At 40.8% G+C, this 24,845-nt stretch overlaps 1 protein-coding gene across 1 annotated transcript in view; it reads left to right on the top strand.

Annotated features, from left to right (window-relative positions):
• CRKL (CRK like proto-oncogene, adaptor protein) overlaps positions 1-15,542 on the top strand; it is a 16,897-nt gene extending 1,355 nt beyond the window's left edge. The window contains exons 2-3 of the mRNA XM_019539135.1: positions 3,190-3,655; positions 13,690-15,542. Of these exons, the coding sequence (XP_019394680.1) occupies positions 3,190-3,655; positions 13,690-13,824 (601 nt within the window). The 3' untranslated portion in view covers positions 13,825-15,542. The remainder of the gene's footprint in view (positions 1-3,189; positions 3,656-13,689) is intronic.
• Positions 15,543-24,845: the final 9,303 nt, after the last annotated feature.

Raw genomic sequence — 24,845 nt, 5'->3', positions numbered from 1 at the left:
GTGACTGGTCAGCTAGTGCTTGCCCTGATGTGTGAGGCAGTTCCCAGCTTTTTGCATCCAGTACAGACCTGTACAGCTGAATCATAAGGAAACATAGAAGCAAATATTGATAGGCCAAGTGCTGCTTTTTTTAAAAATGGGGTTTTGGCTTCCTTCCTCTATTTGAGCAGTTTAAAATTCTCACCATTTGCATCTCCTCAAGACTTCTACTCCTATTCACCTAAATTGATTCTTAATCAGATTTGGACCCAAATTTAGCTTTGCCTTTAATTGTTAAGGGTCAGATACTCTTTTGGACAAAAATAAGTGCCTGAAGAAGGAGCAGAGCTTGGAGCTGTCAGGAAAAGCTTCTTGGTCGAGATACCAAGCAATGAAGCAGTTCTCCGAGGAATGTGGTAGAAATGTCATTGCTTAAAACTTTGGAAAAATGGTGTATAGGTAACGACTGTGCTTTGGCAGGAAGACGCCTGGACTGGATGTTCCCTGATGCTCCTACACAGCTGCAGGAGCAGTTGGATGGAGACGTCCAGCATTTCTGTACAAGTTTGTCAGTAGAGGAATGTGGCTTGTTGGTGACGTTCCTTTGCAGTCTTCACTTACCTTTGGTTGCTGGTTGGGTCTGTTCTGTGACTGGATCTTCTTTTAACCCATTTGCTATTTTTTGATCCTACCGGACTTGATCCAGACAAATGTGTATTTGGTATCTGTTTGGAGGTCTCAAATTGTGTTTAGGTGGATTTGCTTCAATTATATTAATAAGCAGGCAGAAGTACCATAGAAGTAAATCCCTCTTCCTACAAAAAGAGTTGGATTGTCAGTTATGTTGAACTGCTAAGCTTCCTGGTAACTATTGCAATACTGCAGTTTGGACTCATTACAAGAAAAAATCATATTGTACCCACAGCTGTCTAAATCTTTACCGTGAATCTTTGTATTAAAGATTAGAAATGCAGTGACTTGGTTAGGGTCTAAAGTCTTCCTAGAAAGAGGCCACATTCTGGAAGGAAGAGTTCAAGATATAATAAATATTAAAGAATGTGTTATCCACTGGCTCTTCTCTTCAGTGAAGTAACTCACTCCAAGACCTTGGTTGGGTAGAAAAGGGTGTTATGCGTAATGCAAGACTACTTGTTGTATAACGAGTGATGGACCGTTAGCAGCATAAACATCTGATGTACAGTAGCATTTTTCTTTACAAGAGCTGACACTGTTTACTTCAGTAAACATTTCAGAATCATCTATTTATCAGTAACCTTATTTTGAATTGGCCAAGAGTTTCTGTCCATCATGGCAACTGCCTCCGTGCCCTCTTTTGGTTGCTCTTTGCTTTCAGCCAGCATTAAACTCGTCCACTATGTAATATATTTTTCATGATAACTAGATTTGTGCTTTTTATATGGGTATAGGAGCAGTGAAGATGCAAACACAAAAGCACCAAAGTACCAGCCACAGGGTTTCTTAGCGTGTTGTTTAACTCACAGTGGTAAATCCTGTCTCGTTTACAGTTGTACTTCCCAAGTAATTTCCTCAAGTCATGTTGGATTAGTGGCGGGCAAAGCACTGAAGAGGCATTTTGGTGAGCTGTAATTGTGAATTATTGTCAGAAAAAGTGAATATGAAGATGGATAGTAAGTGAATGAATGTACTGTAAATCAGGGGTGGGGATGTGTCCAAGGTATGGCCTGTGGTCAAAATCCAGCCCACAGAGGTGTATTATCCAGCCCCTGCTGCTACCCCTGGGTCTCAGTCACCCATAGGCAGCATGCCGGGTATGCAGGATGACCCTGTGTGCTGCATATTGTGCTCATGCCAGATCTGGAATGTGAGGCCAGTCTGTGGGTCTAGTCTGGCCTGTAGACTGGCCCTGTGTCAGTCATCAGCCTCACAAATGAGTTTGACACCCCTGCTGTAAACACAAAAGTACTATTTACCCTTCAGTTACATTTCTCAGTTACAGTTACTCAGTTTTATAGCACTAAGGCATACTTTAGTAGGACTCTGCTGTGAGACAAATTCACGCAGACTACAGGGGATTGGTTATTTAATACAACTTGTGTTGCTGTTTCTGAAATACAAGTGCAGTGAGGTCAGTTAAAACGGTAGCTATGCTTGGGTGTTGTCTTTTGCAATTTCCACAACCCACAAGAGTTTTCAGGCTGTTAGAGCAGTTTCCCAACTTTTCTCTCTGTCTGTCTCATCCTCCTTCCTGAGAAGTCATAGTGCCTTGTTTATTTCTGTCCAGTTCTTGCTTAAATAGTAGTACGTAGACTGCCTCTAATATTAAACTGGCATGATTATTGACTGTTTTAGTGCTGTGTAAGGGCCTGCATCACTTAGCATCACTTTTGCTAAGCAAAGTTCACAGCAGCAGAGGAACTAGTTTCTTTAATCAAAAAGATAACATTGGATTGTGCAGCTGTGTAGGTTAGAAACTTTACTTTTAAATGGGGATTTTAAATTCTATGGAAATGGGCATTAGATGACCGTATCTGCCCAGAGTACTACACCCTTGCCATGGAAGAGTAGGGTGTTTTTTTTATAAGCCTTCTACTGCAGAGATTTGGATATGTAAAATAAGGAAAGGATGCTGAGGGTCTTGGGTTACTTTCTCTGGACAACTGGAGATCTAGGGTTTCTCAGCTACCTGAGCCACTTCAGTACAGAGAATTGTAATTCATCTCCTTTTAAATCTGCAAGTATTTCCCAATATGTTTTTTTTGTTGTTGTTTTTTTGGAGTGGGGGGCTGTTGTTTTTAGAAATAATGGTTGTCTACTTAATTGTTGAAGTGGCTTCTATGTTTTCTGTGCATTGGGACATTTGTTAACTTAAACTGGTAGCATGTGGATTGCCTTGATTTGAAGCACTACAAAGTACCTGACTTGGAGTCCATCTGGAAGAGAACTTTTTGTATCCTTCTCCTAGTTCCCTCTAACTGTAATGAGCATATTTGTGGTAACTTTTTAAATGGGTTCTTGGGAGAATAGTCTCTGTGGGTAGTTGCTTTGTACAGTACTTCAAGTAAATGGTTATAAATTTGACAGCTGAATTTTAGCATCTCTGTCATCTTCAGTTTTGAATTAAGAATTTCTGGAGGAAATGGTAAAGTGGACTTAGCAGTACCCAACATAAATACCTACTTGTGATACTAACTTCACTTTGTTTGTTTAATTTGTTTGTTTTATGTTCAGGTATCCAAGTCCACCAATGGGATCTGGAACAGCCCCTACTATGCCCACTGCAGAAGAAAATGTGGAATATGTTCGGACTCTCTATGACTTCCCTGGGAATGATGCTGAAGATCTTCCATTTAAAAAGGGTGAGATACTGGTAATTGTAGAGAAGCCTGAAGAACAATGGTGGAGTGCCAGAAACAAGGATGGCCGTGTTGGGATGATCCCTGTTCCTTACGTAGAGAAGCTAGTCAGGTCTTCCCCACATGGGAAGCATGGGAACAGGAATTCCAACAGTTATGGTATTCCAGAACCTGCCCATGCTTATGCTCAGCCTCAGACCACAACTCCCCTTCCCTCTGTATCCGGTACTCCTGGAGCAGTGATCAACCCTCTGCCATCAACACAGAATGGACCAGTCTATGCCAAAGCTATTCAAAAAAGAGTACCATGTGCTTATGACAAGACTGCCCTGGCATTGGAGGTAAGGTGTTTTTTTTTTTTTTTTTCCTTCAGTGTTTTTGAGTGTGTGTTTTGTGGTTGGTCGGTTGGTTTGTTTGTTTGTTTTTCTTTTCTCTCTAAATAAGAGAACAATTTTACTAATGGGTGATCATCTTCCATGTATAAGCAGGCCACACAAACCAATAGTACAAAATTTTGTTCTATTTTTTTTTTTTTGTCGCAAATAACTGAAAAGTCTTTCCTCAGTCCAGAACAGCTTTGCAAAAAGGATTGCTTCATTGATGCCATTTCCTGTTAGATAGAGTCCAGGGTGCATATAAAAGCCATACCTAACTCATTCTGCTAACTTATCTGTTCAGTAATAACTGTTTTGGAGATGGGGGAGAAAAACTGCCTTAGAAATGTGAAGATCAATGGCTATGGAAGTTACAAACTATTTTCTCAACTGTTTTTCTGCACCTGAACTATGGATGGCTTTTTTTGGAGGGGGGGTGGGGGAAGGGAAACATGAAGGACCATGGTAGCATTCATGGATGAGAGAACTTGTAGCATCTGTCAAGAAAGCTAACGCTGTTGCATCAGTTGGCCACAGATTAGTTGTAGCTTCAAAAGGCATATGAACTTTCCCCTGACCCTCAGGCGCTGAATTCTGCCCAGGATTTTTGAGTCTTGCTTCTGAGTGGTGTCTGCACTGAGTATGTGCTGCTCATTGCAGCTATCGGTGCAGCTGTACTGATATAAATATGGTGGTGTAAACAAGTCAAAACTGCTGTTTAGTAGTAGTGAATTATAAGCAGCAGTCTATGCTAGAGTTCTTGGGGAGTTTTATCAGTGGCAAGATACCAATGGCTGATATTGGGGTATGTAACTAATGTATACAAGTACAATTTTTCAAAAGGGTTTTAGTCCCATTGACTGAAATCTAGGCACTTGGAGACATTTTTTTTTTTTTTTAAGTTACTTAAGTGCTTTTGAAAACTTTATCTGAGACCTAAATTAGCATGTTAGAATGCAAGGCTGCAAAGTAGTCAATATTTGAACATCTTCTGGTGTCATACAGAACATAAAATTCCAATCCATGCCTCTTTCAGGGATAACTTTGTAAAAGCTGTGTCCCCACTGGTCTTTTGTGCTCTGGCTAAACTAAATTAAAGCAAACCATAGGAATATTTTATCAGTGCTCTAAAACATTTTGGCCTTAACCAGCATGGACGTGGCCACATTGCATTGGAAATGCCGTTTGCAGAAAATGGCAGGCAAGGTTCTTTGCATAAATCTGACATCTCTTATTAGATCAACTCAAGTAGTTAGAAAAATTCTTAGCAAGCTTTTGGGTAAGACACTGGGAAGCAGAAAATGTAATGAAAACTAAGAATGGTTCCCACAGCCTCGGAGCCCGTGCAAACAGGATTGAAATACCTACCACTAAATGTTGCTGGAAAACCCCCCTGCATTTAAACAAAAGCCATTTGTAATGGGACACTGCAGACAAATGGTACAATTTCTCTGTGCACTTCATATATTCTGTCAAATTATTATCTAGCAGTTTTTCTAGTTTATGCACATTTACAAGTGTTTCCCTAAACTTTTTTTTTCTCCTTCAATGTTTCTAAAATCTGTAATTAAGCTGTTGACTTAATGGGGTTAAGGATTAAAAGTGCATCAGGACTTTACAGTGGGAGTGACAGGAGGGAGCCAGAAGCCTACTTATGGGGAAAATATATTATATTAATCTTACACCAGTGATAGGAGCTAATTTTTCTGTGACAAATTTATCAAAGAGCATCTTGCTGAGTGTTTTTGTACTTCTGAACATAAAACAAGGCAGGAAACTTGGTTTGGAGTGGAAAATGTCTCATGGAAGCCCCCAAAAGAACTTTTATGCCAGGTGGGTGGGAGAACTGCTTGTAGGGATAACTTAAATAGGCTGTTGTACTACTTTTTTTAACATAATTATCAGACTTAGTTCAGGCAGCGTACTCATGACTATTGTGCATGCTGGGGCATCCTGGGGTGCTGCAAAATCTTTTTGAAGCGTGCATGAGGTGTGAGGAGATAACCACAGGCTCAGGCCTCTCCCTGCCTGGCCACTGCCGTACCAGAATCCTCTATGTACGTAGACATGTCTGTGTGCCCACACTCAAAGCCCAGTTTTTTTTCTCTTGCCCAGGCAGGGGGTCAGACTTGAAGATCTACAAGGTCCCTTCTAACCCTATTTCCCTACTTCTATGATTCTATGAAGCAGGCCTAATACCATAGGGGTATATCAAGGAGTGCTTAAAAAAAATACAGCAATCCAGGAATTTTTATGACCTCCATTCTGGTTACCTTGCCTTAAGAGGTATGTCTCTAACTGAATATCTAAGACATATGATTAGACAGAGATTTACTTAACTTTATAGATGTAACTATTCTGGTCCCTTTTAAGGTTGTAGTTTTGGTTCTGACAAAATGAGACTTATTTGGAGTGGAATCCTTTTCTTTAGTGTGTTTATTATTAAGAGCTGATAGAAGAAAACATAATACTAGCTTGTCAGTGATTTTTTTTTTTTTTTTTTTTTAAGCATTGGATGGCTTCCTCTGGTGGTTTAAAGAATGTCTCCTAATTTAAGGAATTGTACAACTTATCTTGCTGAGAACTGAAAAACTGCCTGTTGTGGTGATAATGATTAAAGCAGGGATACCTAATTTTGGGATGAGCATTAACATTTTGAAAAGCTAAGTGGGCTAATATCAGTTTTTAGAGGGAGAGCAAAGTGTGCAGAAAGGGTAGAAATAGAACTGGAGCATCCAGCAAATTTATATTTTTACAGATTATATTGGTAGACTGCAACTTGTCATAACTGATTAAAGCTAGAAACTGGCAAAATGATGTTGGCTTTATAAACTTGCTCACTTAGCGAAGCATTGAGGTCTGTAAGTACTGCCCAGTGGGTCTCTCCTAAAAAGATCTCATTAAGTCGTAGCATCTTTCTAAGGGATACAAAGGGATCCTGTGGCAGAAATAGAATTCTGAATCCCTTTTTCTTTTAGTCCACTGTTTTAGCCAAGAGGCATCCTTTTTACTTCTTAGAATCTCTGAAAGAAGGAATTGTGGTGGAGGGAAGGGACAATGTTCTGGAATAGAGTACTCTGTACCTCAGGCTCTGGTTTATATTGGGCTGCTTTTTCCTCATAAGAAAGGGGGATGGAAGGAGAAAAGGGGACTCTGAAAGCCACCTAGTGTTTCTGGCAAGCTAAGGAGGTGGTGAGTTCCCTAAAAGCAGAGATGTCCTAGCTTTCTGGATTGAGGGGGTGAGGGTGTTAATTTGCAACTTCATGGCTGATTTTTGACTAGCGTTCTAATGAATTCTCTTACCAGGAAATTAATTTAAGCAATATCTGTGGGTCCAGGGGCTATGCCTGTCTTTCCTGTTGGGTACCTCCATTGTTTGCTTTCCTGCTGACGGCTCCATGCCCAACATTAGTGGTACCCAACATGCTTGCCAGGTCAATTAGTAAGTACTCTCCTCTTGCTTTTAACTCAGTGTGAGCTGTTTCCCTCTAGAACTGATGTTTTAATATTCAAAACAAGACCCAAGCCTTAAAATATTTAAATTTTAATTACAAGGCAGCTGCCTGAGGAACAGGGAGGTCTCAGTCAACCTGAAGGCTAACGGTGTTTAAGTCTGAAGTAGGTTCATACACTTCAACAGCCAGAGCCTTCATTAGGGGCAGTAGCAGTGTTTTGCAGGTCTTTGTCTGCAGACTTAAAATGACATTGTGTAGATTTACATGAAGAATGTTACCTTGGGAACTGCAAGAGTCTTGTTTTGTGTTTTTTTTTTTTAAATGGAAGCTTAGAATGTGTGGATGTTGCCTTGGAAAGATTTCTTTTCAATACGGACAGTTGCTTTTGAGCCCTACTTAGAGCCAGCTGTGCAGCCTACATCTGCGTTATGTTCTTAGTCTTAAGTTTCCTACAGCATTTGTTTCAGGTGGCATTTGAATGTGAGCATATACCTGTGGAAAATGTCCCAGCATGTTTTTGGAGTTTTTTAGTGAAATAAATGCAGCTGTTCACCTTAATTATATCATTGACTTTTAACTTTTTTTCTCTTGGGCTTGTTACAATTAGGTTGCAAAGAAAACAATTAAATTGTAAAGGTAAATTGAGACAAGTAGGGCAAAATGTGCCAGTAGTTGGAACCTCTTTAATTCCCTTGCTGAAGTTGTATAAAAATGAGTGGCAAAAAATTAGGCTGCTACTCTGTGTTAAATTCCTGCAGAAATATTTCTGGAAGACAATGCAGGTAAAGAGATTTAAAATTACAAGTCCATATATTTATCACATGTACATGCAACATCTACCTAATACCTCCAATTTGTACTTATCTAGCTGTGGGTATTTGTTATGAAATTACCTTCAGAAAAAGGTCACTGTCATCATAGGTGCTGATTAGAAGTGTGGTAACTGTTCCAATCCTAACACTGAAGTTGCTACTTTTGACAAAGCAGTTGCTAGTTAGAATCTCTCTTTAGAGTAAAATCTCACTTGGCTGTATTGAGAATCTTTGAGTCCCTTTTTCCTCCTTTTTTTTTCTGTCCATCTAAAATACTTATTGTGGGTCTTTCAGGCTGATGTTGGAGTGTGCCCAACACCACTGTAGGAAGAAGTGCTACTCACCCTTATTTACAGATGGGGAAATGAGGCATAGAGGCTAAATTACTTGCCCAAGGCCCCACCCTGGTCTGTCTTTGGCAGAGCTAGTAACTTCACCAAGCTATCACATCCAAGGGCTAATTTCCCCAACCACTGGAGTATTCATTTTGCTTAAGCACCCTTTACACCTGCTTGAGATGTGGCTTGTGCTGCTGCTTGCAAAGCGCCCAAGCTTGGGGTGGAGGTTGGTTTGAGCTATCTCTTTTGCCCTTTCAATTCTAGATAATGCCAGGAGCTCATCTAAAATCTGGTAGTCAGTCTGTCTTCAGTTTATTAGGGGATGCTACACTGCTCACAATTGGGGGTGCACCGATAAAGACTTTTTTGGCTGATATCAATGGCTGGTTAATTAAAAAATCAGTCATATCGCCCAATACCGTATGCAGCCCAGCAGCTTGGAGAGCAGTGTCTGGCCAGTAAGTCCGTGGGGGGAAAGGGCATGGGGGGGTGGGGCAGATCGAGGCTTCCATGGTGAGGGAGGTTCTATGGGTTAGACATCCTGGTTTTTTGTGGGGGGGGTTTCCCTCCCATCCTCTATGAGCTCTGAAAGAGAGATGAGGAAGGGTATGACAAAGCTGAAAAGCTTTGCACAATTTGCCTGTTGTTGGCTCAGCTCCTTCATCTACCAGTGATATCAAAAATGCTACTTCAGCATGCCACCAGCTTCTGCCTTGCATGCAGCTGGACTTGACATCAGTTCAGATTGCTATCTTCATGGTTCAAGTGGACCTCATATTTATTGCTCTCCTTCCCTGCCCCTTCTACTGTACTTGAGCCTAATTTTGAAAGGGCAGTCAGACCATCATGCTCTCATCAGCATTTGCTCCTGTCAACCATAATATTAGTTCTGGTGCACACCTATTTTATTAGGAGGTAGACTGAGATTATCAGCTCCATTGATTCTAAGCAACTGTTAAGACTTCTGGACCTATGGACCTCTAACAGATTACCAGTAAACCAAAAGTTTTTTTCTCTCCTTTAATGTTTCTATGGTCAGTCTAGTTCCTACTTATTACTGATTACTTCATAAAGTTGTTAATGGGTAGCCGTAAACCTAATTTGGAAGTAACCTGTGAAGTGTGTTTTCTGAACTAAAATGCACACCACTTTTACAATGCATGAGTCACTTCCAGTGGAATGTGCAGGTATGGAAGTCTTGAGTGCATGATTAACACCAACTGCCATACTCCAAGGCCTGTGTTTTTCCTGGGGCTTTGAATTCATGCTGTAACTAGAATGTAATGAAAAGCTGCCATCTAAGATGCATTCTGATTTTTATCGTTTGGGTGGAACTGCATGGCTGCATTTCTAAAGTATTGCTCACTGCAAGAGTTTTGCTATGCTTCCCTCTTCCATCCATTGAGGCCAATGTGTTTTCTAAACTAATGGACATCTCGGGCACCGTGAAACTAAGCAAGCATTGTCCAAAGTTAAATCCGGATGGAGTTGACTAAGGTCATCCAGAAAGCTTGTAGCAGAAATCAGAGCAGGACCCAGGTCTTTTGATCCTGTCCTGTGCTCTGTCATTAAGAGTTGTACTGGATTAATGTTTTGTTCTCTAATAACTTTGTCTCCTAAAGCTATCAAGATGCAGAGGTCCTTGTAATAGGTTTTTTTTGTTTTTTTTTTTTTTTTTTACCAGCACTTGTTTTTACCACATGCAGAGAGTAGTCAACTCTGTCAAAATATAACTCCTCAGCTAAGACAAATCCAAGAATCAAACTGACTTGACGCTGACATTCATTAACATGTCTGCTCAAAATCTTGTTTTAATATCCACTTTCATCAAATTGTGCTCAAGGGAATCGCTTTATTTTTATAGCTGTACCAGTCCATGGTTATACAGAAATTTCCAATTAAAGAAAGCATAACTGACTAATAATTTTTAAATAGCTTCTCTAGAAATGTGCATGATCTGAATCCTGGTATGTTACTCTAACTTTTACATTTCCAAGGTAGTTTTGTTATGCTCAGCAGATAAATATACTTGAGGGAGACTTTCCTGCTTTGTTCTTGAGGAAACTTGTAGCTACCAGCACTTAATTATGCTTTTTTGTGAAGAATAGTTTGAGGGTTTGTTGTGTCTTTGTTTTGTTTTTTTAACTTCAAAGTCAGCAGTGTAGAAAATTTCAGAAGGCAAAGTGGCAGTACTATCTCACCTTAGTACTCATCTGCTATGCAGCACTCTACTGTCAAATGCTTGTTTTGTGTTGAGGCAAGGTTTTGTGGATGATTATCTTTTTATTGGGACTGCATGGCAGTTAGGACAAGCTTTCAAATGCAAGGCTTTCTTCATCAGGTCATGTTTTAAAATTCTTTGTAACAACAGAAGCAAAGCTGTCTTGAACGCGTCAAAATACAGAGTTGTGTTTAGAATCTGACTTAATGTAAGGAGTTGTTGAAGTCATGTGGACCTAATCCAGGTAAATGGGGTGATGGTCTAAACCTTGTATGTAACCCAAAAATCTTTGTCCCCGGAATCTTTCATTCACAGCTGGTGGTGGTTTGACCTTCAGGGCAGCCAGGCAGTTTTGTTAGAAGCAGCTTCTGTGAAGCCAAGGCAGGGTAAAATGCACTTTTCCTCAGACCATGGAGGACATTGTGCTTCTTTAAATTGTTGATTCAAAAATGCACTTGCTTAGTGTGGTAAACACTACACTGCTTGGAATAATTAGTGCATTTTTATGAATTATTATGAAAGTGTACACATGAGTTTCAGCTAAAAGTCTATTTGGATGAACTTCAGAAAATGCATACACAGCAACAACAGGAGATACTTTAGAGGGTAAACGGCCAACACTTTCTTGAGTAGATCCTCAGGAAGTGTGGGATGTTTCCAGTTAACTTATTTCTGTGACCCAGGTGATATATGTCAGTCAGTAAATAGTGCTAAGTATAAAATTCTGCTTTTCACCAAGCTTATTTAAATGAGAGAAAGGAAAGGTTTAAACGAGCAGCTTTTTCTTTCTTTTTAAAGATTAGGTACATTAAGTTGTTTCAAGTTTGACATCCTTGCAGGTCTTGCGTAGTCTTACATTCCTGCTTTCAAAGTCATGCAAGAGCTCTTCACTCTCCCCACTTAAATTTTATCATAGCTTTAATATAGTGTGGTGAATCTGTTTGAGCTTCTGAACTTCTTGGCTTCTGAAAATTGCTAGATGCATCAAGCTCACAGTGACTGTGGAGCTTGGAGATTATAGGTGCTTTTTTTACAATAAAGGAACTGTGTCATCCCCATTTAGTATTTCATGTCACTTAAATGTAATATACTATTTTAAATGCAGGCTAGGTATGTAAGAGGCCAGTTTTGGAGCAGATGGTACTAATTCTGTCTTTCAGCAAGATATTGTAAGGAACCTTTTAAAGTCTTTGCTAAAAAGATTTAAAAGTTAGTGCAACAGTAGTATGTAGAGACAAAGTGTATATTTCCTACAGACTTAAAGAAACTGAAGCTCCTTGTAATTTAAGGCCTCTGTTCAGAACTCTTTTAAAACAAGGTAGGGTTTTAAGCTGAAGATCATTTTAGGCTGTGGGCAACTGTATCCTGTACTGATAAGGGGCACACCACCTTACAGAAAGCCAGATACAAGTATTTAAATTGGGAGTGGCTGACCTTTTCTGGCAGGTGTGCCATGACTCAATCCTTCTTGCTGTTGCTCTGATTTTCCATTTCCCAAAGGCATACCTGGGGTACCAGGCTGGAGGCAGGGGGGTTCGAGCAGGGGCAGGACACTGCTGCAAGAGTCACAGCTGCTGCATCCTCATAATGTGAGGGAAGATGCAAAACTCCACATCCCAGCTGTGGCTACAGGGCCAGGGAAAGATCAGCTTGGCTCTTAGTGGTAGGTACTGCTATCCTGTCCTGGTTGTGTGGCTCCACTCCTTGCCTCTGTTCTGGCACCTCCCTTTACTGAGTGCCTGGGGTTTGTCACGCACAGTAGCCGTTTGTGCCAGTTGTCACACATGCCACAAGTTGGCAACCTTGATTTAAATGTAACATGCGACTGGTGCACTGGTAGAAAGATCTCCAAGATGTCAAAGGTGTCTGACTTGCTACTCTGTTTAGAAATACTGAATACTATGGAAGGCTCTGGTTCTGAATAGCTACGACGAGAGAACTGGAGTTACTGTGCAGAACTAGGAAGACTGTGTTAATTGATGCTTAAACATTCTTTTAACTGTAAGGGCTTGAGGGTTTTCCTAACAGTGGAAGCTTTGCTTCTGTCATGTGAATTGCATTTTGTCCTCATGCTTACCTGTGGAAGTGGCGTTACTTCCATAAGGGAGCAGGATTTGTTCTGCCTGTAAAACTGGAAACTACTATTAAGCTACTAATACTACTATTCTGGCATCCCCCCTCTTTCTGAACATTTGCTGTCATAACTATCCAAATAAAAAGAAATGGGAAAGGTGGTAGCAAAACCTTGAAAACTGTTGCAGCAAGTCAGATGTGGTCAACAATTACAAAGCTAAACAAGAAGTACTTCAAGGAGAAATTAACAGTTAACTAAAGCTGATGCTTGTGGGCAAGTGTTACTGGCTATTCTGCGGTGTATCTTTGCACCTCTTATCCCTCATTTTCATTATGAAATAGGAAGAAAAATATGGCTGTAACAGGAAAGACCCATCTTGGAATTGCTCCTTTAAGTCCTTAAACAGGAAGTGCTGGTAGAAAAAATGGATAAAGCTAGAATCTTCCCCCCTCCTTTTCATATGAAATTCATTCCTTTGTTAGCTACAGCTACTTTGTAATAGAAAGTGTTACATTGATTTAGAAAGCTGCAGTGGCTCCCTGTGCTGTTTTTGTCCAGCTATGATAGTCATAGGAATGTGAGACTCCCTACAGTGACAAACATATTTGATCAAATAATGAAGACTTTCTTTAAAAGGCTGTAATGTTGAAGCAATAGCGTACATACTGTGTTGCTTTGAAATAGATACTGCATCTAAGTTACTTCTGATGTTAGCCTTAATAGTATTGTTTTACATTTGAGCTAAAGATAGTGTTGTGCATGTGAAGTGTAAGCGGTATACTTTCCCAGTGGACAGACTGAAATGTACATGTTTTTTGGCTCAGCTAGCTTAATTTGTCTCATGAGTAAAATAACTTGGATTTAAAATTTATTTTTCTTGTACTAAGCACATACCTGAAGTTTAAGAAGAAATTCAGTTGATGTCAGAATGGAAAAAATCTGTTTCAAGAATCTTGTGGATTTTAGGGGTTTTTTTGGGGGGGTTTTCTTCCTTTTTAATCTTTAAATGTAGTATTGTTTTGCCTGTCTTCTGATGGGTTTATTATTTATGCTTGAATGATGTTCCTATGTATGATGATAACACTCTTTTCTGTTATACAGGTTGGAGATATTGTGAAGGTTACAAGGATGAATATAAATGGTCAGTGGGAAGGTGAAGTCAATGGCCGAAAAGGGCTCTTCCCATTTACACACGTCAAAATAATTGACCCTCAAAACCCAGATGAGAATGAATGATTCCCATTGCCTGACTTACCCTGCTGCTTCATTTTTATGGCTATCACTAGCATTGTTTGAGGTGGGATGATTAAAGACCTGTTGCTAGCATTGCCCATTTTTCCAGCTTGCTGCAATTTGACAATTGTTTTAATGAACTTGTGGAATGCACACAACTGAAGTCACCTGCTGACTCGTACCATAGTTGCATCATCAAGAATGTAGTTTCAGTTGTAGATTATATTGGGCCTTAAGCTGGAGAAGACTGAAACAGGCATATAGGAGGTAACAAGCAAGAAAAGTCTTTTTCCTGTCAAGACTCTCAAGGACATGTTCTAGCCTGTTCAGTAGGAGAAAGTTGCCGCATAGATCAAATATAAAACTTGTGGATCACTGTCCAACAAAGAGCAGCGACAATAATGCAATTTTGGGGCTGAGACGGAATTGGTTTTAAGAGAATAATCTATCCTAAGGCAGTACAGTCAAATACTGGTCTCTTTAAAAGACAATAATTGAAGCTTGTGTATTCTGAGCGGCTGTGTTAACAAGGCTGTTTTTGTGATACTACTCTTAAAGCTTGCTGTTGACCTTTTAGAAATAAAGTTTGTGATTTGAAAGCAAATAACCATTGAAAATACTGCATTGAACCGGAGACATTTATTTATAAGGAAACTTATCAGTTGTTACACTCCTAGCCTGTGTTGCCATTTTTTCCCAAAACGGATTTTTGCAGATAACTGAATGGGCATGTAAAAGTTGATGATGACTGCAAGCACTGTAACTGTAGAAAATGAACTTTAAAGGGAAACACTTAAGCTAGATTTACACAGATTTTGTGCTAGCCCTAACTAGTCTGGTAAGACTACATCTTTCTTCAGACATGGTAAGTTATGTGGGTAAAGTTCTGTTGTCACTAAGCTATTGCCTGGAGGTATTGGATGCCCTGATTTGCCACAGAGGGTGTGGAAGTCGGAAAACAGTAGTGCTGAATAAATTTAAGATTGCTAAACCATTTCTGCATAAATTCTCTAACGTCCAGAACTCTCGTGGTGTAGGATCCAGCCTTCTCCCACCTCTCTTCTGCAAACACCATACCCTTATTTCCAGTGTTTGGGCATCTTACTGCCCTTCTTTTGTAGTGGTTGATACTTCACTGTCCCAACATCTTGTTTTGCCTCTCTCACTTGGCACCCATTGAGAATCAAAGGCTTGTGGGGAAAATCCACACAGCTGGTTTTCACATGCGACAGTTTGTTCAAACTCTGGAGAGGAGCAGACTTTTATAAGGGTGCCTTGGACCAGTATAGCTTATTTGTCTTCTCAGATGCACACCAAGTATACCACTGATCTTGCAGCCACACTAGGATTGACTTATTTGTCTTTGACTAGACTCATACAATTAAAGCAGTACACCTTGTGTCTAGACAAGCCCTTAACTTTGTGTTTGTGGCATGAAAGTTTAGGTATATTGACATTTTCTACCTGCCTCTTAAAATGCATTTTTAAGGTGAACTGAAATGCTTCTTTTAAAACAGTAATGCTGATTTAATAGGCTACAGATGGAAACAAAAGTTATGAAACTACCTTCTGGGTAGTCCTTCTCTAATCAGTCTTTGTAGGAGATTTCTAACCTAAACAGCTGGGTGACGCATTTGTTGTGGAGTTGTTGATTATTCCAGAATACCTTAAGGTATAGCGAAATGCAGAAATATTGCAAATAAAGTTCATATTTCAAGTCAGTTTTTCTAAATTCTGAATTATTTTGTGTATGTTTTCATCTTAAATTGAGATGTGTATGATCATGGGCTCTCAAACCGTTGGACATGTTGCTCTTGACTCCAGTTGAAGTGCCTTGAGGTTAAGTAGAAGGCACTGAAGAAACGCAGAAACGCAGCATTTTGCAGCGAATAATTCAGTACTGGAGGGGTTAAGTTTTTAACAAAAGCATCTCATTTCACCCTTTAAATACATTTTGTAGTGCTGATCACGTGGCTGGACAGTCTGGAGGGACTAGTCTTAAAGCATTTTACTGCCAAACAAACTTACTGTGAAGTAGAATAGCATTGATTGAATTACCTGGTGCTTTGGAAAGAATTCTTGACAATGGGCATTGCACTGTCCTCTGCTATGGTAATAGTTGTACAGTCATAGAAACTGAGTGTCCCTGTGTGTCTGTGCCCCGATACCACCTTAAGTTGTTATGGAAATTGTACTACTGAAAGTACTCTTGTGAATATATGAACTGTACTAAACTGTCTGCCACATGCAAATCCTGTTTTAGTCCTGGCCCAGTGATTGATTGACAAGTGTCTTCAGAAGGCAGATTGGAGGGTTTCCCTTTTTTTCTAAAATTTGGAACACTGAACTATCAGATCAACAATCACCTGGGTAAGAGCTCTTGATACTTTCTCTAAAATTAAAACCACTTTCTTAAATGCTCTTCCTCATTGGATATCTTTTTATTTGGAACAGCATAAGCAGTGCTCTGGATTTATTTATTGGTTTTGATCCCACAAAAGTGGACCACTTTCCCTTCCAACTATGCAAAAACGTCAGTCAGTGACCAGTGTCAGAATGCAATAGCACAGCAATGCATGGTGGCCTCTCATGCAAAGGAAAAAAATCCTACGTCTTTAGTTTTGGGCCACTCTCGGACTCCATGCTTCTGTGAGGAAGGGATGTTTGGTTCACCTGTGTTGCACAGTTTAAATGTAGCATGTTGAACAGGTTAAGTTGACTGTAAACTTGCATCAAACTGTCCTTTGCAATTTTATAATAAGACAAAAGTATTTTCATACAAAGAAACTGCATTTGATCATGTTTTCTTTTGATGACTTGGTTTCTCAAGATCATGTGTTGCATGCTGTGCTGTTGGCATTCAAGAGACTCTTAAACTTGTGGACAAAAAACTTACTGTCAGTGTAGATGTTCTTGGGAATAAACATGCTAATGAATCATGGAAGTTTATCAAGTGATGGCTTCAATCTATGCATCATTAAATGGACCATGTTCCACACAACTTTTCTGTAGTTTGTCTGGGTTTCTAACTAGCAACTGGTGTAAATGTTAGTTGTCAAAACAGTTAACAACGAGAGGTTTGCTGTTTGACTCCTGTTTATGTACATAAAACACTCAAGCCTCTGACCAGTCTGACAAGTTAAAATGGAAACTAATCCGTGTCCACATCACTGGGTAAGCACTAACTTTAATTCATTGTTTACAAGTTGGGCTGGAAGATACAAAAGGGAATATCCTGTTTTTGGGTTAAGGCTCTTGAGCCTGAATATTACTTTTGTAAAGGGAAAAATTGCATTTTTGTGCCATTTCATGTGCCTGTAACATAACTTTTTTTATATTGTATTAACACCCTGGGAATGAGTGGGCTGCCAACTTTTTTTGTTTGTTTATAGTAAAGTTTTCAAGCATCTCTCAATAGCTGCATTTGACAGTGAGACCTGCCTCTCTTAGTCTTTTACTGCCTTTTGGGACCAGTAGAAGTGTTCCTGTTCCTGTATAGTTGTCAACTTCTGTTTACTTAATTGTGTATTATTAAATGAAAATGTGTTCTGGGATAAGGAAATAAATTCTGCAGAGGGAAAGGTGGCCTTGTATTTGAGACAGTCTTCACTGTGTAAACATTAAACAGTTGATGTAATTTAAAGACCATGAACTTCAGGCAATAATATTAAGTGTAAGCTTTTAAAGTTTATTTTGGGGATCATAGCTTGTTTTATTTTTTGTGCTATAAAATTAACAGTATTAAATGAATTATATTCTTAGAACAGATGGAGTGTCTTTCTTAAGATTAGTGCCTTTTTATTTTCCTACTCCATTTATTTCATAGCACTGATCCAAACATCAAGCCAGTAGGCTTTTTTTTTTTTTCTTCCTTCAGTGCCCTGTTTGTACAGTCTAAATAAAACTTGCATCAACTTGCAGTACCATTTGTTGTCTTAGTCTTGAAACTTTCTTTAGTATTAACAGAGCACTTTAAATTCTTGCTTTGTCGTCACCAACATGTAAATCTCATACATGAGCTCTTGAAGTGTTCCCAAAACCACTGGGGGAGAGAAGTTTTCTGCGTAATCTCACCTGCTCCTCACTGTTACCTTCTACATGTTATCCTTGTGTCTCCATCCTCCAAAACACACTAGTCTGCTAAAAAGCCTGGTCTGAGCAGTGGAGCTACTTTTATATTCACAATCTCCATTTGTCCACATTCAGAGATCTGTTTTTTGGGGTTGTTTTGTTGTTGTTGTTGTGTTTTGTTTTGTTTTTTAGCCCGGAAACAACATTTTTGTCTTGCTTCTTTGGTGCTACTCCTATCTGTAAGTTATGCTCCTCTTTGCTAAAAACGAGTTCTAAATGTAGTTACGGACAGCTTATGCCTCGTCCAGTGTCATATATTGAGTTTGCTCTCTACAAGAACCAGTCTATACACTTGGCAAGTATCAGGCCTACACCAGTCTGAATCTACAGCCACTATACAACATTTAAAATACTGCAGAATGAATTTGCATAAGAACAAGCATGTTAGTTACTGTAGTTACTTCATATGAAAGACCCAAGGGTCCCACTCCTTTCTCAGGTCTTTTTGTCTGAAGTGGCTTTAATTGGGACTAATTTCAAATGGTTGCTCTCAGTGAGGACCAAGGGCCTCTAGCTTCATAGGGTTGGGAGCAGGAAACTGGGAAGGAAGAAACTTATTTTTAAAAAGCCTCTGGAGGGAATAGTCTAAAAGACTTGACTCATCTGTTGCAGGGGAGAGGCTTAAACAATAATTTGGCTACAACCAACAAAGTTAAATTGCTCTAATTTGTACTAAGCTGCATTTCCCACCTTTTACTAATGTTTGTTTAATTTCTCCTTTTTCCACTGTTTCACTCTAAAATCACCTGTGCCGTTTAAGAGTAATCAGGTGTCATAGGAAAACTTGGAATGGGCCTTATCACAGCTGCAAGTGTTCACCTTCCTTAAACTTGGAGGACAGGAAGTGCTGAAAGCAGTCTTTTATCCTGTATCCAGGGAGAGTTACCCATCCTCTGTACTCCTGTCATTACACCCCCCTGCATCTCTATGTCTACTACAGGTGTGCAGCACTTGAAGCAGTAAGGCAGTTTCCAGTTTTAGCACTTGCCTTCCATATCCAACAGCTCTTGACTTCTTTTAAAAGGAAATTTAAATTAATGGCTTGGACAATTACACACAGGAGAACACAGCGTGTGGGTTGTGACAGGAAGGTATCCCCACTTAACAGAAAACTATAACCAAGATCAACACTTTAAGCAAGCTGGAATGGGCTGTGGCTTACAAGATTCCCCCCTGCCCCCCAAAGTGCTTTTTGAATAAGGTGTTTCTTATTCAGCAGCTTCTGTTACCTGTGTCTGTTCGGAGAAGGGGATCTAAGACTTATAACAAATTATGAAAAAATTAGTGCAATAGCTATGAGTTGGAAAGAAAGCAAAATCCAAGTGTACGCATTTATTTTCTGTCACAAGATGAAAATGGCAGGTCTCCTGGGAAACTAGCAATGTGCACACTACTGTACCACTTCTTGCTGTTCCAGCTGGTAGCCTGCATTGGAACAGTACAAGACTCACAACTTCACAAATGGGCTCTTGTAGGGAACAGCAGCACCAGGTCACCCTATGGCCCCCCAGTAGCTCTACCCTCGTGGTAATGATGAAAGCAATTACTCTTTTCTTTCTTTGGTATTTCCCTCCTGCTGTTGAACACCTTCAAGCTTCCAAATGAAACTCCTGCACCTACCCTCTGATAGCTATGTAATGTCCTCCAGCACCTGAACAACTAACTAATTTAGAAGCAGCAGCACTACCATGAATTCTCTCATAAAGATATTTTTTTCCAGTAAGGACTTATAACAGCCAGTGATTCTCATCAGTTGCAATCACCCAATTAAGGAGCAGGTGATCAATGTGAGGGAATTCCCTGTGTGATGACATTGTTTTGCGGAAGCATTAGACATTAGCATGTCTTAATTTACATATGAAGATATGAAAACATTGACTTGAACATGGGGCAGTCAGACTCTCCCGTGCTCTCTACAGGAAAGGGGTGCAGGCCTGTAACAGTTGAGCCAACGTACATTTCGTCTCCTGCCTGGTGCCAGCAAAATGTCTCCTCAAATTGGCATGGAAAATGGTTTAACTGATGCTTCCATTATGGGCAGGAGCTCACAAAGTTGAATGGCGTGTAACTCATCCTTAACAGTTCTAAAAACAGGTCTGCCCTGCATGTGCTCTTGGTTGAGCTATTTGCAGGGTGGGTTCACGGCCACTTCCATGAGTACGCTATGAGGCCAGTGTCTAAGCATACGTAATACTGCTGGCAGTTGTTTGGTTTTGTTCACTTCAAGCAATCTAATTCTGGGAGCCAACAGTTCTGCCAGGTTCATGGGGACTCCTATGATTTCTGATGTTCCTTAGCTTAAGTATCTCTTCCTCTGCTTTTTATCTAAGTTGAGGAAATATGCTTTGGGATGCAACAAATTGGATTTTTATCACACCATATAAGTGACAAGTATCTTCTCATGTTTCTATCTGTACGCACTGTTGAATGCAGTTGGCTCTAGTCTTTCTAGCAAAAGACTAGAATTTAGTAATTACAGCTATGTAAGACAATCCAACGAGTGCCTTCTGCTACAGTTCTTAAGGATGAGGTGATGGATAGGGATCTCGGTGAATCGCGGAGGAGAAAGCGCTCCCCACAGCAGCTTGTTTAATTTATCCTCCTGCCCCACCCAACCGCCTCTGATTAGCAGCCGGGCCCTGCCAGCCTGCCACTTGCTGCTGATTGCTGGGGAATTGAAAAGCATTTCCCCTCTGCCAACTTGGGGAGGGAGAAGCAGCAAGCAACAACAACAACAAAAATACATGAGTTCCTGCAGGTGGCATTTCCTTTGCGATGTACAGAGATCTGAAGTGATGGATTGTGGATGTAAGCTACTCTTGACCCAGAATTACTTGCTGCTTGGAAGAGTTTACTCTCTCTTCTACTATCATAAGATCTGACTTAACCTTAATCCTGTCTAGGTTTTTGTTTTTAAATAATTTCCAGTGCTGCATGGTCAGAGGTCTGTTTGAATTCTCCCAGCAGGAAAATAAATAACTTTCTGGCCAAGTTATTCTCAGCCCAGCATTTCTTTAAAAAAGGAAGGTACTGCTTAACTACAGAATTTAAGTGTCCTGAAATCATGAGCCCCCGCTTCACTTAGTTTTGTCAAGGTATTTCAGCCCTATTTTGAACTAAAGACATGTTGTTTGTCCCTGTGCACATTTATACAGCCCTTATATTATATAACCAAGCGACCAGGTGCAGCCTCCTTGCCTATTTCAGTTTTTCCAGGATGTCCACTGTGGGAACAAGATAGATGTTCATTCACTAGTAACTAGAAACAACTCCCGCAGCTTCCACAGGTTACAAGTCTGGTCAAGTTTAACGGTTACTAAAAATGTTCCACATCTCTTCATTACCAGGCCCCCAAGCTACACAAGACCCTACACTTGTTGGTATCTTAATCCCAACTCACAGGCAGAGAAATGCTTGCTACTTCAGAGTTACAACTGAATTGTTATTGCTGTCACATGCAGTACTACTGCCTGCACTGATCATCTGGAAACTGGGAATGGCATACAAGCTATTCACTTGCCCAAATCCATGCAGTTTTATCTCTTTCTCTAGCATTTTATACAAGATATTCCATAGTTTCCTGTGCCTGCAATGACATAACGATAAAATGGTTCTGCTGATCTCCTTGTAAAGTCACCTGGATTCTCTACCTAGTACGCTGTAACTGTTATAAATACACTGTTAAAAGACAATTCAGAACGCCTGCTACCAACAAATACATTTTATTATTGCAGTATAAGGGCAGAAGCAATGGGCAGTGCAAAAGGAAAGAACAGCCGGGACAGTTCTGGGCTGGCAAGTAAAGACTCCTTCATGTGGGCACTCAAGACAGGCTCTACCCATTAAGCAATGTCCCGTATGTGTTAAAACCACACACCCACCTAATACCTCATGAGCTAGTTGTTTTTATTCTTGTTGCCCTGGGGAGCAGTTTATGCTCAAATCTCTTCCTGGGGAATTGGCAAGTCACAGTATGAGAGTTGGAAGCTTAAGTGTAAGTGAGCAAAACTGAGGAGACTGCATGGGAAGAACCCAAGGTGTTCTCCACATCCTGTACTGATAAACTGTGGCTTGCCTGTTGCAGAAGAGCTCCAAGGAGACACAGACTTTCCTCATCCTGAAATGTAGCCCAGGCACCCAGTCTGTCTGACTCCCTGCCCAGGCTGACCCCGAACAGCCTCCTGCTTGGGAAGGAATGGCAAAGTGATCACAGATCTTCCACTCTGTTCCTGTTGCTTGGCCTACCCAGGAGCACCTGGCAACAGTTCCCTTTTCCCAGCTCTCCCCAACAGCCAAACCCAAGAAAGCAAGCTTCTTGGCAAGTGGTAAGGAATACGAGAAAACTAATGACAAGCAAAATGTAAACCCAGCCGGACTTCATGTGGCAAAATACAGGGCAAGCTGCATCAGTTTATTTTAACACAATTTAGTTAAGCCACAATGGTAGCTTAAACCTGATTCACATAGGCTTACCCTTCACCTATACACTGGGGTTACTCATAGGAAAAAGTTGCCCTAGTTTAAGGTATTGTTTTAAACCAATTCAGCTAAACCAATGCAAAAGGCTATGTTGACCATATTTATTTCAGATTAAACCAGACTTATTTGAGTTTAATTATAGGCTGGTTAGTCTCACCTCTATCCTTGGGAAAACCTTTGAAAAAATTATCAAGGATCACATTTGTGGAAGCCCAGCCAGAAAAATAATACTGAAAGGCAACCAGCACGGGTTCACAGCAGGTAGATCCTGCCTGACTAACCTTGTTTCTTTTTATGACCAGGTCACAAAATGCTTAGACATAGGAGTCAAGATAGATGTCATCTACTTGGATTTTAAGAAGGGCTTCGATACGGTATCGCATCCTATTCTCAAAACAAACTGAGTGGCTGTGACATGATTACACGGTCAGATGGGTGGCAAATTGGCTTAAGGGTCTCACCCAAAGAGTGGTGGTGGATGGGTCGGTATCAACCTGGAAAGATGTGGGCAGCGAGGTCCCCCAAGGCTTGGTCCATGGACCTGTGTTATTCAATGTCAACAGTCTACATCAAAGCAATGTATCTTCATCTTAGAGAAAATGCCTTATAGATGTCAAGCTAAATCAACTAAATTAACTGCTTTAATTAAAAAAAAAAATCAATTTAGCCAACCCCCTCAAGTGGATGCACAAGTCAGTTTCCACCAACCTTAAATCAATTTAGTTTACTTTGGTTGTAGACTTCCCCCACCTGCAGTACCACGAGACGAAACCAAGGTACAATTCAAAGCCAGCTGTTAGGACTCAGACCCAGCTTTACATCCCACAGGGACTCATCAGGGTCCCAGGGAGCTGTGCTTGTTAGGTAGCTGATAATGAGTCCATAGTTGGTTCTTCCACCTTCCAGTAGGGCATAGGGATCCCCTGAAGAAGCTAAATTAAGATTAGCCTACCTGTCATTGAGTGCGTAAATATGGTATACGATCATCAATATGCACCATCTTTACCCACAGCAAATGATGCCTGGGGCATGTCTGAGGTACATAGACAGGGTGGGAGAGGCCAGGGAAACTTACTTCAGCCCTCTCCTCAGATAACCCTTCCCGCATGGGCTGCCTCCATTGCAGGCCAAGGGAATGGTCTGTAACCAGAGCCCTCTCAGCACAAGCTATTTGCTTCTGATTGCCAGGTGCTGCAGGGCTTGTCTAAGCTGAGTTATATCTGGGCTATCCTCAGGGAACAAACTCCTGGTTTGCAGTCCTGTCTGGCACACGCAAGGGCAGCTGAAAGTCAGCTCCCCTACTCTGAAAAAATCCTATGCTTCCAGCCTTGCAGTTGGTGTAGTAATTAAGCACTAGGCCACAGAAGCCAGTTTGTTTTGTTGGCAATTATTACCGTGCCTCAGGGGGTGCTGCAATAGTACTGATTCACAACTGCAGCATCGCAGGGTTGTACCAGCCTTATCTCACTAGCTCTCACGACACTCCTGTTCGGTAGGTCATTCTTACCGCCACGTGTCAGCAATGGGAAGGTGGAAACAATGAGGCTATACAGCAAAAGTGTGAGCACAGCATTGTGCAGGCAGTTTTGCACACTCCTGACTTGCCTGCACACATGCATTGCTGGCGCAGAAGCCCCAGTGGGTGTGCGCAAATCTGGATCCTGAAGCAATGTGTTTGCAAGGAAGTCAGAAGTGTGCAAAACTGCACAGACAATGCTGTGCTCACACTTGTCCTGGATATCCTCATTGTTTCCACCTCCCGATTGCTGAGATGCGGGAGTTGAGGGCACACCCAAGCAGAGACACACAAGGTGGAAGGCAGAAGAGGGAGAGCACTGTACACGGTTTTAAAAATTTGCTTCAGAGGGACAGATAACAGTGGGTCAGTGACATAAATGGATTTAAAACTGCCATGCAAGCTTTTGATCAATCTACTCAACCAGTGGACCCCAACCCAAAGCTCGCAGGCAGCTCCCCCTCCATAAAAGTGTCAGCATTAAATCAGAGATTGACAGAAAGAACAAAGCACAATGAAACCGGCAGCACATTACTTGCTCGATACTGTTACTCATGGAGTAGTGAAGGTTGGGACCACTGTGCTAGACACACTGCCTCCCTTGTAATGCTAGAGGCCAAGAGGTACTGACAACAGCTAGAGATAGAAGAAAGCACCTCTAGCTCAGGAGTTTTGTTTGGCAGCTAGAGATAAGGCACTCTCTCTGCATTCCTCTAGAGGTCAGTGTTACTACTGAATAGACGTGTAATAAAATACGGGAAGGTTGCACAAGTCCACTTACTTGCTATTACTGAGCCAACACAGATCGCCAATGGGGGGCTTTGTGCATATCCTGAGTTCTGCAGTCGTTATTCTCAGGTCTGTTCACTCAAGAGCTACATGTTTATGATGCAATCAG

This window comes from Crocodylus porosus, unplaced genomic scaffold (assembly GCF_001723895.1).
Source record: "Crocodylus porosus isolate Cpor-Errol unplaced genomic scaffold, CroPor_comp1, whole genome shotgun sequence".
Lineage (NCBI taxonomy): Eukaryota > Metazoa > Chordata > Crocodylia > Crocodylidae > Crocodylus > Crocodylus porosus.
The sequence above is the reverse complement of the archived record's forward strand: the minus strand, read 5'-3'. Positions and strand labels throughout refer to the sequence as shown.